The 13,475-nt window shown below is 52.2% G+C and overlaps 1 protein-coding gene across 1 annotated transcript; it reads right to left on the bottom strand.

Annotated features, from left to right (window-relative positions):
- Window positions 1-6,369: 6,369 nt before the first annotated feature.
- Window positions 6,370-12,684, bottom strand: SRM (spermidine synthase). The gene is made up of 8 exons (XM_055705786.1): window positions 12,457-12,684; window positions 12,132-12,252; window positions 11,841-11,933; window positions 10,539-10,692; window positions 9,657-9,740; window positions 9,178-9,323; window positions 8,153-8,275; window positions 6,370-7,566 (listed from the first exon to the last, which is right to left on the bottom strand). Exons 1-8 carry the CDS (start codon window positions 12,600-12,602, stop codon window positions 7,549-7,551), a joined length of 885 nt encoding a protein of 294 aa, XP_055561761.1. The 5' UTR covers window positions 12,603-12,684; the 3' UTR covers window positions 6,370-7,548.
- Between the last annotated feature and the right edge of the window lie 791 nt (window positions 12,685-13,475).

The following is a 13,475-nucleotide window of genomic DNA, read 5'->3' as shown; positions in this document are numbered from 1 at the left end:
AAATGACAGACAAAAGGTAAATTGTTATCCTAATTTAGCACATTAAAAAAACCCACAGGGAGGTGACTTGGCCAGGCGGATGCTGTGGCAGAACTAAGAACAGAAGGCAGGAAAACCTGTTCCCCACTTTTACTGCTTACAAGCATCACAGTTTCTGGAAACAGTACCATGAAGCTTTGCCTGCAAATAGTCCAGCTCTTAATGCCAGTTACACCACCCTGGATGCTCTTGAGGGATAAGGTGCCATCGCTTCCACACAAGTTTGAAAAGAAACGCTGGATTCCCTCACTGAAAGATACAAAGAAAAAACCTTTTCTGACTCATATGGACTTGTGGGGAAAGGTGACAATCTGGCAATTTCTAGAAATGAGTTTTCCTCAGAAAACTCTGTAACCTCATTGTTTCTCACCGCCTTCGCCCCTGCCCTTGTGAGAGCTGGCTTCCATGCACCGTTTTCAGATGAAACATTATCTATTTCCTTTAAAACCGATCTTGCTAGTTTATCAGAACTGCTGTGTTAGCCCTGTGTAATGGATTCTGTCAAACACTTCCCAGCCAGCCTGAGGCTCGAGGCAGAGAGCACTGAAGCACCAGGCTTCAGCAAGCAGACAAATCGCAGGGACTTGCCAAATGACCCGCAGCCGATTTGCTCCGGCAGAGGTGAAAGTGGGAGAATAGCAAATGGAGAAAGCACACTTGGTTGCTCAAGAGGAACGAAGGGTAGGTATCTGTGAGTGTGAGACGTGCCTGGGCTGAGAGGCAGGCAGAAGGTGAATCCCATACCGCTGGTTACAAGGCAGGACTAAACCTCATGGGCTACTAGCCCAAAAGCTAGACAGACAGCAGCAGCAGTGCAGGTAGGTCTCCATGCTGGGGGCCATCTGGTCTAACCAAACTGCTTGTTCTAATAAATACGGTTTTGTCTGCAGCTTTGCTTTCTGAACAGGCTGATTCCTATAACACTTCATTGAGTGAAGGGGGTCACAAGTATGACAGTGCTCTTCTACTAGAAAAGGGATGATGTGCTGAGCCAGAGATCAGCTTCTGGGGAGGCCCACAGGGGTGTAAACAGTGACCAGTCTGTCCTGGGATTAAAGGGCAGTAATAAAATAATTGTTACCGCCTGAGGGGGTTGTCTTTGGAGAGTTTCCATCCAGATACACCAGCACCAGACCTGTGGCCCTGCTGATGAGCGCAGCGCAGCAAAAACCTGTACTTCGAGCCTGGGCAAGGCAGGGTCTCTCCCCCCAGCTGGGAGCGAGGGGAACAGGGACACATCAAAGCACTTACACTTCAGTGCCCACAGCAGGACTCAATCTCTACATCCAAACAAGTTCCATCCAAGCCCTGCTACAGCATCCCTCAATACCAGACACCTCTTTTCCAGATTCCTCCATCTCCCCTAGTGCCCTTCCCTTTCCTCACATTCCCTCTGCTGCTCCCCCTACATTGGTCTGTCCTCCTCAGACTCTGGTTCTCTGGCCCCTTTGCAGAGACCCTGCTGGTTCTGCTACCACCACTGCTGACCATCTCCTCACCATAGGCTACAGCACCATCTCATTCTCCAAAGGAAATAAAATAACTGGTAAAAAATTTGCTCTTTTCAGTAACTGGAAAAAGTTCAACATAGAGCACCAGGATTGTTCTTCATTCCTACTGTTCCCTATTCCCTGTCGCATTGGCTGTCTGACCTTTGAGAATGCCCCAATTTTTTTTTTTTTGCCAACTCTTGTCACTGTACAGGAAAGGCTAAAGTTTTTTCCTTGGAGGAGTGAACACTCCTGACAATTCTTTCCTTGATTTCCTCTTACACTTTCTCTGTTTTCTCACTCACTGCTTTATAAGTCTTCTTCCATGACGCTCTCTCTGTGCGGAGTCGCACATGGTCTGAGTGGGTTTCTACCCCTTTACAGTGAGGGTGGATCTACCTGAAATCAGCATGTCCGTGGGAGCATGGTAAGGGTGGGGATCCTCCAGAAGGAAACTCAGCATACAGTAACTTGAAAAGACCTGGCTATTGAATGATTTTGTCTGACAGCACGGCTTCAGCAGAGATGCAGAGTGGGTTCAGAAGTACAGCAGAATATGCTTCCACAGTCACATAGGACAACCTCCACCTTTTTGTGGTTAAGGGTGCACAAGCAACATGCAACGGGAGAGGTTTTATCTTTCAAGAAAGAGGTCTCTGACCTCTCCTCAGTGCATCTGCACAGCAGCAAAGACTGGGCATTGCTGGAATACAAAAGCTAAGACTATGTCTGGCACCAAATGCCACATTAAGGAACGAGATGAATTTCTCAGTTGCTTTCCTCTATGGCCTGGATATTTGCCATTGTCTACCCGTTTGTTGCCTGGTCTGGGTTCAGATCACCGTGCCTTGAAACAAATAGCAGAATTGCATCAGGCTTCCCAAACAAAGTCTGGTTCCCAAAGGTGAGGTGCTCAGCCGCAGCTGAAGGCAGGCTTCAAATGCTGCTGCTTTCCTGTCACTGGAACCCTTTCTCTCTGCCCTCAAGAGTCCCTAGTTGCAAAGGTCAATGCAATAAATAAAGCAATAGTCAGCTGACAGTTGTGAGCCTTCCTGGAAGGGGAAACCAATTTGTTCATGGGCCTGAAATCACAGCTCATTTATCAGGCCAGGCCTGCAGTATTCCCTCGCGCTGTGCTCCCCAGGGGCCTCCAAGCAGCATGCAGGTGGCTGTTCCAGCCACGGCTTTTCATTGGCACTAATCTAACAAACCCAGGGAAGAGACTGCGTGTGCGTGGGCTGGAGCTACTGCTCCCACTCATCCCTGATCAGAGCTGCAGAGCAGGTGCAGGGAGGAGGAGGGGAGTACCGCAGGGATGCTGCTGTCGGAGCACGCACGACTACAAGCCTGTTAAGCTCTCTGGGGAGGTGAAGCTGGGGGAGTTGTGCCGCCTGCTCTGTCTGTCGACCCCAAAGGGGCTGCAGGAGGATGAAGCGAGGGTGAGCATGATTCAGTGGTACGCTCAAAACCTTTTGTTATTTCAAAATGCATGCAAAGTCAAACATTTCAGTTATTCCACCAAAAATCATCCTCAGAAATAACTACTTGCTATGAAACACTTCTGTTTCAAAACACCTCTATTTTCCACTGAAAATGTGTCACCCAGCTCCAAGTAGGAGGCATTTCAGGTGGTGAAGCAGGCCGAGGATGCCTGCTGACATGTAAACTGACCTCTGTTACACCAGACTCACCCTGTTGGTGGCAAGATTGGCTGGACAAGACTTGGACAGGAATGTTTCTTTACCATTTGGATATCCTGAGGGACTGCACATGCACTGTGTCTTGTGGGAATTCAGTCAGAAAGAGCTCACCAGGGATGTTAACACACGGGACTGTGAGACTGCCAGCACCGCAGAAGGGACTGCTCAGCTGGGAGAGCTTTAAACAGGAATTCACACGCTCCAGATAGTGTGGGGTTCTGCCTACTCCTCTCCTACAGCTGAAGGAGGATGAAACACACGCAGGGTCATTGCACACATTATCTTGCCCTTAGCCCTGGCAAACTCCTTCCCAGGGATGCCCAGCCGTGGGCTGCTGCAGCAGCCGTTCAGTACCAAGGAGGGGGTAGCCCCCTCCTGCAGGGTCCCCACTCTGGTCAGCCCTCCCCTCCAGCCTCACCACCCGCATCCCTGCAAGGCCTGCTGCTGAGATCCCAAACATGTGGAATAACCCCCCTCCAGTCTTTACCTGTTACACACATCACTCTACTATAACTGAGACTCCCTGGCTCCAATTCCTCACCTTTTGCATTTTTTAAAAGCACTTAACTCCAGCCTATACATGACCAGAAAAGAGCATCACCTGGGCTTCTCAGTATTTAACTCTGTTACAATTTTTCATCTTACTTCTAACATTTTGTCTGACGCTTTGGCTAGATCTGAGCTGCTGTTTCACACTTCTGTCCACACTTTTCCCTCTTGTTCCCCATGCATTTTATCAAAGGAACTTTCCTCTCCCTGAACTTGGTGGCCCTTGTTACTACTTTTCTGTTTGCTTACTGAGGCTGCTGTTCTCTGATGAAAGTTGAATTATCAATCTTACTTTAGCAAGTCTCTTGCTCCAGCCAAGCTCCATCAATAATTCAGCCAGGCCTCAATAACATTAGCTCTGGATGAATATGACACTCATGCCAATTAACTGGCTGAAAGGGCTCAAGAGATACAGGCAAGAGATTTCTCTTAATTTTTTTAAGCTCTTTTCTGAACTTCTAAAAATTGAGTTAGCTCAATGTGTAAAGCCCAGAGCAGGGAGTCTGACACAGTTCAAAAGGCGCCAAGAGGCTTAAGCAATTGATGTGCTAAAGCCCATCAGGCTCTGTTCCCTCGCTTGTCTCCACCTGCTCTGCCTGATATTACATTGTACTGAACTTGGGACAAAGCCTATGCCTGTTCATATGCTCCCAGCTTAATAAGATGCTGGAACATGACTGCAGCATGTCTAGACAAACATCATCTTCGTGGATCTTTGCTTATGAACAGCTTTGCTTGACTAGCCTTGGGCAAAAGCCAGCTCAAACTCCAAAGAAGTTACTCAAGTGTTTAGTTGCCCACCTGGAGACACTGCAAAGATTGCTTTTGAATGCTCAGTTCTATACAAGTTTTCTCCCTGCTAGTTTTCTCCTGTTGGGCATTACTCAAATTGCCAGTCTCATTTCAATCCCCACTGGCCTTGGCCACAGCATCCTGCAGTGTTAACACCTCAGACATACATTTATGGAAAGGATAATCAATCTGTAGATACAATTGCCTGACCGATGGCTGCCATGCCAAGTACCATTCCAGCAGCTTAAATGGCACGTAGACTTTGTGGCAGCTCTCTGCGCTCGCGTGAGTTTTAGCAGTCCTGAAGCGCTTGGAGCTGCTGAGATGGAACTAGCTATAGATGCACAAACTCTTGCTCCTTCTCTTGCTGCACCTTACTGAGTGCTTGATTCAGGCACTGATCTGTCTTCACCTGTTGCAAAACACCAAAGTTACTTGAAACCTCCTGTAAAAAACAGTGATTTGGAATGACTTGGAAACGATATACAGGACCTTACAGACAGGGTATGTGCGACTTGGATGGCAAACAGCCTTGTCTCCTGCTCTCATCACTGGCCACTTGCTGAACTTACAAATTTGGAGAGAGCTCAGAGAAACAGAAGGAATAATTAGCTACGTGGAGGCTAGAAACAGGTTGGAGGAAGTTCTTTTCCTCTTGGGCATTGTTGTACCCACCAAGGGCAGGTGGAAGGCTTGAACTTGTTCCTTTACTAGTTGGCAGCTGCTCTAAGGCCTTCCTGGACTACAGTCCTGGTCTCAATTCCCATTCCAGGGGAGAGAAAGTGCCAGAGGTAGTTTTCTGTCAAGGATGAAGGGCCGAATGGGGTTCAGGCCCCCATTCCTAGGAGTAGCTAGAACCAGCCTCCATTACTGATTTGCTTTTTATAATAAAAATAAAAGAGTTGAGCAATGGAAATGTGTCAACAGCCCTAGCTAACCAGTAGCTGTGGGAGAAAGGAGAGAGTTACCCAGATAATTAAAGAGACAAACTGGGCGTAATCTTTTCAACATAAGAATACAAAGGAGATCCGAAGTCAGCTCTGCAGCTTAGCAATGCTTTGCAAACCCTTACAACCACAAAGCAGCTGTATACTGTACTGATAGTGGTAGTAGCATTGGGAAAGAAGTGATAAGCCTCATCACAAAGGGGAGAAAGTAGGAGGCTTGGTACTGACACCACAGAAGTCCCTCGCTGCAGGCACGCAGTGGCTGCACCACCTATGCTGTTTGTAGAGCCACGATTATGGTAAAGCTCAACCCAATCTTTGCAAAAGTCCGCACCTTCTGGTCTTCTCTTCTCTTAGGAAGCCCGAAAGCCTCCCTCAGGAGCTGTTTTGTCTTCTTCTGATGCCACCTAGCGAGCCTTCCAGCCTGTTCAGCCTGAGCCCAGGACCTGCTCCAGATCCTGAGCCACAATGGCGCAACCCAGTGACTGACAGGCATTATGTGATGCTAGCAGGGAGGATGGGCGGCTAGAGAACAGCTTGGAAAGGTGTACCAGAGGCAGCACTTGGACTAGAGAACAGCTTGGATAGAAGGTGCTGACTTCTGCAGCAGTGAGGATAACAGAAGCTGGGGCTATTTGGCAGTCAGGTTACAATACAGAACATGCAATGGGATCACTCTTCAGAGCATTTTTTTGGTGATAACTTGTCACTCCTAGAGACAAGGGAGAGAGGAAGTCAGACCAACTACAGAGCGCCCCTGGATGTCTTCTGACAAGCACAACAAACGTTCAGGATCTCTGTTTCCACCCCCACACTCTGCCCCCCAAAGAAGCACACCGACCCACACTGATGTCACCTTAACCAGAGCCGAGTGTTTAATTGATTGCAAGGGAGTGACAACCGCACAGTGGCTGTGCTGGGAAGGTACCCACTGCACAGTGCTGGTACACGGTCTTTAAAACAGAAGTAAAGAAGTGGAGGCAGATCCATCTCACAACAGAGTACAATGAAAAACAACTTACGCATCTGGGGATTCTGGGGGCAGCATTAGAAATAATGATGCCTCCTAAGGACTAGCAAGTACCCAGGCCTGAGGCATCTCAGCATGACTGAGATGAGAGATCTGTCAGCACAACCGACTCCCCAACATCAGTACTTAACAGCAGGCAATGGATCTAAGGTTTGTTTTTTATATATATATATTTATATTTATATATATAAAGCGCCTATCACCATATTGATAAACATTCTTTGGAACCATTCTTGATGGCAGAGGTAAGAACAGGAGTCAGTCTGTTAGTACCTCAGCACTTCTGTTTCCAACCAATTTTTTTTTTTTTTTTTAAAAAAAAGCCACAAGACTGCTGCCAGCCTGCCTGGCTGGTGTTTAATACTGCTACTCCATCAGGGTTGGAGGGAGACCTATTGTGAATGGCAACAGTTTGCACTGTGACTTCTCTGACTGTGCTGCAGAACAGTGCAGGTGTTGCAGAAGGGCAGTGGGACATGAAGGCTCAGACCCGTTACCAGTCGAAACGTCTCAGCAGCAGGGAGCTCCTATTAGGAGAGAGCAAGCTAACTTTGCTGCCCACAAAGCTCTCGCTCTCTGTGCTTAAGGCTGAGTCAGTGACCCTTCTGGACTCTTCCCAGGTTTCAGAAGATCACCAGACAGAAATAAGTCTCAGTTATAAATACATCATGTCAGTTGTAGGGGGTGGAGGTGGGATGGGGGGGCACAGGGAGGGGAGAATTTAGAATGGGTGCAGGGAGGAAAGAAAGGAAGAAGACCTCTTATGTTTCCAGCCCTGGAAAGAACAGTTTTCACCTCACGCAATAAGTCACTGGACCTTTTCAATAGTCTTATCTGGCTTACGCCCCATCATCTTTAACACATCAAAGGGAATGTTGGATGGCAAAGGGTTAAACAATCCCACATAGTGGAGAGCAAATCTGCAGTCTGCTGGGAAGGTCCCAACCACATCACTGACGATCTCAGGGTCCAACTTGAGGGAAGGAAGCAGCTTCTCAGTCTCACACATCACTCAGGGCCTGGAGACAGCCAAAGACAAAAAAGTGTCAGGCCAGACCTGCTGCAGCTCTACCAGTCCTCAACAGAAGTACAGCTCAGACACAACCAGGGCATTTGCCTGCGTCCCTAGGACACTCAAAGGAGGATTTTTTCTGGAACGTGCAGCTGCAACCCAGCTAGATGATGGAATGATGCAGAAATATAGACTATCCTTCAAGAAGGCAGCCTTAGCTACGCTACAGCATCCTTTCTTCTACCACCTAGTTTGTGCTAGAAACCACAACCATGTTTTATCTAAGACTTTTGGAGCTTTCCAGTGGGAAACGCCAGTTCTGCAGGCTCTCGGACTTGGCTTTGGAAGGTGAAGTAGGAGTCATCTGCTATCAAGGCATGGGACATCAACCCAAAGAACAGTTCCAAACTGAACACCAGTCTTCCCAGACTGAATCATACTCTGCTACGTCATACAAAATGCTGTCCTGCTCCAACTTGCCCACAGAAGCCTTTAGGGCTGCAGGAAATCCTCAGTCCTGTACGCTCCCGCTCCTGCCAAGGAAAAGCCATACCTCATCCTTGATGAAGGAATAACAGCACAGCCTTGCTTACCTTCCGTGCAAACTCTGGCAGAATGAAAGCTGCCCGATGAATGTCTGAGTTGTAGTATTTCAGACTCCTCTCCTCTACCTGTTGCTGTGAGAGCTGCTGCACAGGCTCCCGGAAATTTGTGTTCTGCAAAAAAAAGCCAGGTAGCTCTATAATGTAGCTTTTTGGTACAAGCAAAAGGCATCCCGATTCATGGCAGAGAACCAAGTGGACTTGCAGGAAAAGATGACTCTGTCCTCTGAGGTCAAAGGCTCTGCACAGCTCCAGCCCCAAGGGCTGGAGTTTACACTCCGTACCTCGTGTGACCAGCCCTTATTCACAGATGTCAGTGTATGAGGTCAGGCTGTGTGCGAGCCACGTGCCAGATTAAGCTGTCAGATTGTGCCCAAGCATCTAAGAAGCAAGGCTTTTTTTGCTCTTCAGAGCAGAACCTGTGCCTGCATTAAGTCAGGCACAGTGCATGCTGCCAGTGCCCCAGATACGCATCCAATACAGCAGCAGCGCTGCTGGCTCCCTAAACCAGTGTGGCAGTTGCATTAGGTTGGCTGTAGTGCAGCAGACTGGGAAGAGAGCGGACCTCCGTGGTCTGACACAGTCACCATCCCGCATCCTAACACTGACTGTCACCTGGAGGCCTCTGTACAAGCAGATTACCAGTTGCAAGGTGATTCTTACCAAGCAGGTGCCTGCTTTATAAACAGCCAGCATCAGTAAGTCAAAGCCTTAACAGGCTCTGGAAATTGGTAGTGGCTTCCTCCCTTCCAAGGCCGTTGTACTAGAGAGAAAGCAATGCCCTTTCCTAAGGCACTGGGTACACACTGCTGGTCAGTTCCGCACTTGACTCGGCTCTGAGCAAGGTGCACGCGCTCAGGGGCGCTGGGCGGGCAGAGCTGGGGCCCAGCACAAGTCCAGAGGCCCCACAGCTGGCCAAGCGCAGTGCCACAGCTCAGGCTCTCTAAGAGACAGCCTGAGGCTCTGCGGGTGCTTTCAGAGAGTGGAAAAGGGCACTTCAGGTGCCTGAAACTTACCGGGTTCTTGCTGCAGAGCATGAAGCCAATCTGCCCACTGGGATACGTGGGGATGGTGCAATAGGCGTATTCCACAACAGGGAACAGAGACTTGCAAAACTGACGCATCTCCTTAATGAGATCCAGGTGCAGCCACTGGCACTCACCTATGGGGAGAAAGGGAGACAGGATGCAGAACGAGAGCTGCCCTTCTCTGCACAGGCCTGTGCCTGGTTAACAGTGGTTCCAAGTCCAAACCTGCTCTACTCCGCACAGCTCATGCGGTTTCAAAGGCAAGATAAGACCCTTATGCCAGTTTTACTAAGCACAGCCCAGCAGTTAACAAGTTGATGTATACAGATCAAAAACGCTCCTGTACCCATGAGCTGAAATGGATTTCACTCCCTACATCATGTCTCCCCAAGAAGAGTCCCCTTTGTGCCTCACACTTTGCATGCAATGCTTTGGCATCAGCCTCTGCCCAGAGACAGAGTCCTCACCTTGGCAGCAAAGAATCCCATCTTCACGCAGGGCTGTCTTCATCAGCTGGTAGTAAGATTCTTTGAATAAGCTTTCTGCAGGACCTGGGAGAAAAGTAAGTAAAGAATCATGTCTAGAGAGAGATTAAGACAGCAGGTTTCCGAGAGTTTCCTGAATGCCCAGACTGCACAGGGACTGCACTGGAAAAGTGACATTTCAAATGGCTTTTTGGTGATCACAAATGTTGGAGACGATCCAGAAGTAAAAAAGTTTTGACCCTGGGTGAAGCCCAGCCTGCACCTAGCACAGCAAAACCATGACCATTTTAGCTTTACTCAATAGTGAGCCCAAGACCTTGACCAAAGAAAGTGCTCCAAACTGCCTTTTAGAGATGCCCTTCCATGTGTTGTCTACAGCAAGAGCGAAGGTGACTCAGGTGCTCGCTCTTAGGTCCCTAAAACGAGGCACCGTAAGTACATTTGGTCCCTCTCTACTTGGGTTTTCCCCTTTGGAAATACAGCAACCTCACTACAGCCATCTTTAGGCTAGGTAGCTACACCAACCGCGTGTGGGGCACTGCTTCATTAGCAGGCACACGGGCAAAGCCGCCTTTGCCAGCATGGTTCTGTATTTCCCCATGGGACTGCTGGATTCGAGGGTCAACTCTCTGCCAGAAGCAATAGCTGCTGGAGTTGAATTTTGAGGAGAAAAACATGACAGCTGGCTTGAAGCCTTGCTAATACAATTTTCTGGTCTTCATCCTGCTCTCTACCAAAAGAGCCAAGTCAGTGACAGTCTTTTCACTTGAAAGGAGCCTGGGCAAGCTGGCGTTGCTTCCAAGAGGTAGGCAGAAGAGAAAAGGAGTGTGGAAAGCAGTGCCCTTTTATGGCCAGAATTCTTACCCATGGGGTCAGACGAGTCTGTGATAATCACATCAAAGGCTTCTTGATTTTGTTTCATAAACTCAAAACCGTCTCCCACATGCAAGGTCAGCTTAGCACTGGAATACCCCACTGCCATCCCTGGGAGGTATTTCTTTGACACCTGGATCACATCCTGCAACACAGAGAGCACAAGTGGGTCAGCAGGGGGGCTGCAAGGAGCTACTCTGCAGGCTACTGTGCAGCTGCAGCTGAAAGAACAGCACAGTGAGTCATTTCCTTCCATGCCTTCAGCACAAATCCGACTCGCTAGCTAGATCCTCAAGAGCTGTCAGCATCTTCAGCCAACAAGCTACACTCAGCCCCTTCCTACAGCCTCAGGGTTCAGTGACACTGTTGGTCTGTCCTTGCCAAACTCAACAAGAAGAACTTGGAGCTTCAAAAGCTCCCTGAGGAACTAAGAGAATACGGCTGCAGATCTGACTGCTCTCTGCTCCTTTTCCTGGCGGACATCACTTGTAGAGGTGATCTCAACTGAAGACTTTTTTTTTTTTTTCCTCCTTCCTAAATAAACCCATACCAGCAGGTTTCTGGATGCAAAGTGAGAAAGATCCCCACCTCTGCTCTATAGCTGTTACATCGATCCCCCCAATAAGACACAGTTTTCTCTTAAACTAGTTAGACAGCCGCTGCCCTGGGCCTGCGAGCGTACTGGACACTACAAGCTTCTCACAGCTGGCAGAGACAAAAAAATACGCTGGTGTCAGGCAGCGCTTGTTCAGAACCAGGCACATATGCCTACTTAGCTTGGCAGAGTACACAGGCTCACAGAGCAGCGCTTCCCATTCTGCGCTGCCTCACTCTGAGGAGACAGCAAAGCTTTCTTAGAAATTAAACATCAGAACAAACCGACGGAGGGGAGGAGAACCGGCCCACCTATCGCAGAATCAACCTTCCCCCCCCCCCCCCCCCATGGCTTGTTTCCTGCTTTCGGTCACAGGAGGCTGCTTAACAGCGCGGCCACCCTTCCCTGGCAGGAGCAGCTCTGTTCTGCGGGGGGGGCAGGGAAGAGCAGCACCTCCGCGAGCCACAGCGATCCCGATCCCGAGGTGGCCGCGCCGGCCGGTAAGCGCCTCTGCCGTCCGTGCGGGGCAGGCAGCGCATGGGGGAGGCCGCCAGCTGCCACGTAGATGACCGGCCAGGCGCGGAGGTGGCGCTGTCAGTGTCCCGCAGCGGGGCGGGCAGCGCAGGCACCGGCCGCTGGCGCGGGGCAGCAGGTGAGTCCCGCCGGCGTCCCCGGGCGCCCCGCGCAGCCCAACGCACCTCATCGATCTCGCACTGCACCACCGACTCCACGGCCGGGTGCTTCACCACCTCCCGCAGCACTCCGCCGTCGCCGCCGCCGATGATCAGCACCTGCGGGGAGAGCGCAGCGGGCAGGGCGCCCGCGTCAGCCGGCCGGGCTCGGGGGCGGCGGGGCCGGGGGCGGCGGGAGGCCGGCAGCCCCGCGGGAGCCCCTGCCCCGGCGCCGGGCCCCCCGCGCTGCCCTGCCCAGCGCGGCTGCGCCCGGAGCGGCCGGTCTGCGGGCCCCGGGGCCCCCCGCGGAGCGCTCACCTTGCGGGGGTCGGGGTGGCTGCAGAGCGGCAGGTTGGCGATCATTTCCTGGTAGGAGAACTCGTCCCGCTCCGTGCACTGGATCACCCCGTCCAGGACCAGGACGTTGCCGTAGGTGGTGCTGGGGAGAGCGGGGAAGCGGGGTTGGAGCCGGCCCGCGCCCGCAGCCGCGCTCCCCGCCGCTCCCCGCGCCGCCAGGCCCCACCGCATGGCGCCGCTGCCCCCCCCGCCGCCACCACTGCCGCCGCCACCACCACCACCGCCGCCGCCGCCGCCGCCACCACCACCGCCGCCGCCCCTGGCCGCTCTCCCGGCCGCGCCGCACCTGCGGAAGACGAGTATCTCCTGGTAGCGGGAGCGCTGGTGGTGCAGCAGCTCCTCCACCTGCAGCGACATGGCCTGCCCCGGCCACAGCCGGCACGTCTCCCGGAACCAGCCCTCGCGGATCAGCGCCGCCGCGCCGCGCTCCATCCCGGCCCGGCCCCGCCGCCCCGCGCAGCCGCCGCCGCCTGACCCCGCCGGCGCGGGAGCCGCGCGCAGGGGCCCACGCACCGCCCCGCCCCCGGCCGCCAGCGCGCGCGCCGCCGCGTCCCCATTGGCCCAGGCGCGGCGTGACGCAGGCGGCCACGTGAGCCGGCGCGCCCGGAGCCGGCCCCGCCCCGCCCCGCCCCGCCGGGAAAGGGCGCGTCACCCGCCGGGACCCGCTGCTGCCGCGCCGCCCCCGGGCCGGCCCGCCGGGACCCCCCGGGCCTCCCCGCTCCCCGCCGCGCCCCCCCCGCGAAGGCAGCTCCGTTACCGCCCGCGGCCGCGCTGCGGAGGGCTGCCCGGGGCCACCGCTGCCAGGGCTGCCCCGAGAGCCGCTCCGAGCAGGGGATGCGGCCCTTCTCCAGCCGCTGCCCCGCTGCCGAGTGCGCTTCGGTTACATCCTGCTATAGCTGCACCGATTCACGGCGCAGCCGGGTGAATAAAGCACGCGTGGATTCCTGCTCGCTTCCATTAAAGACTTTCTAGAACCCAGCTGCAATTCTTGAAGGAGAATCAGGAAAAAAGACTGAAATTAAGACCATCCTTGAACTGTCACCTTGCATGAGTTTTAAGTAGAGGACTTGCAGAAACTTCCAAAATTTTACTACTTCCCCAGCCAATGGGGCTTTCGGTGTAACTCGCTTGTTCTTCAAGTTACAGAAAGGTCAGAAGTGGCAAAGCTGACACGAAGGGGGGGAACTGGCAGTCCCCGCAAATGCACTTCAGAGACAATTGCTATTTAACTGCCTCTTCAAAAACATTCTCCAATATTCAGCCATGCAAGCAGATTTTATGAGCAGAAAGGGACTCTGCTCTGCC

This window comes from Falco cherrug, chromosome 3, assembly GCF_023634085.1.
Source record: "Falco cherrug isolate bFalChe1 chromosome 3, bFalChe1.pri, whole genome shotgun sequence".
In the NCBI taxonomy this organism is placed as follows: Eukaryota; Metazoa; Chordata; class Aves; order Falconiformes; family Falconidae; genus Falco; species Falco cherrug.
Note: the sequence above shows the minus strand (reverse complement) of the source record. Positions and strands in the feature narration are given on the sequence as shown.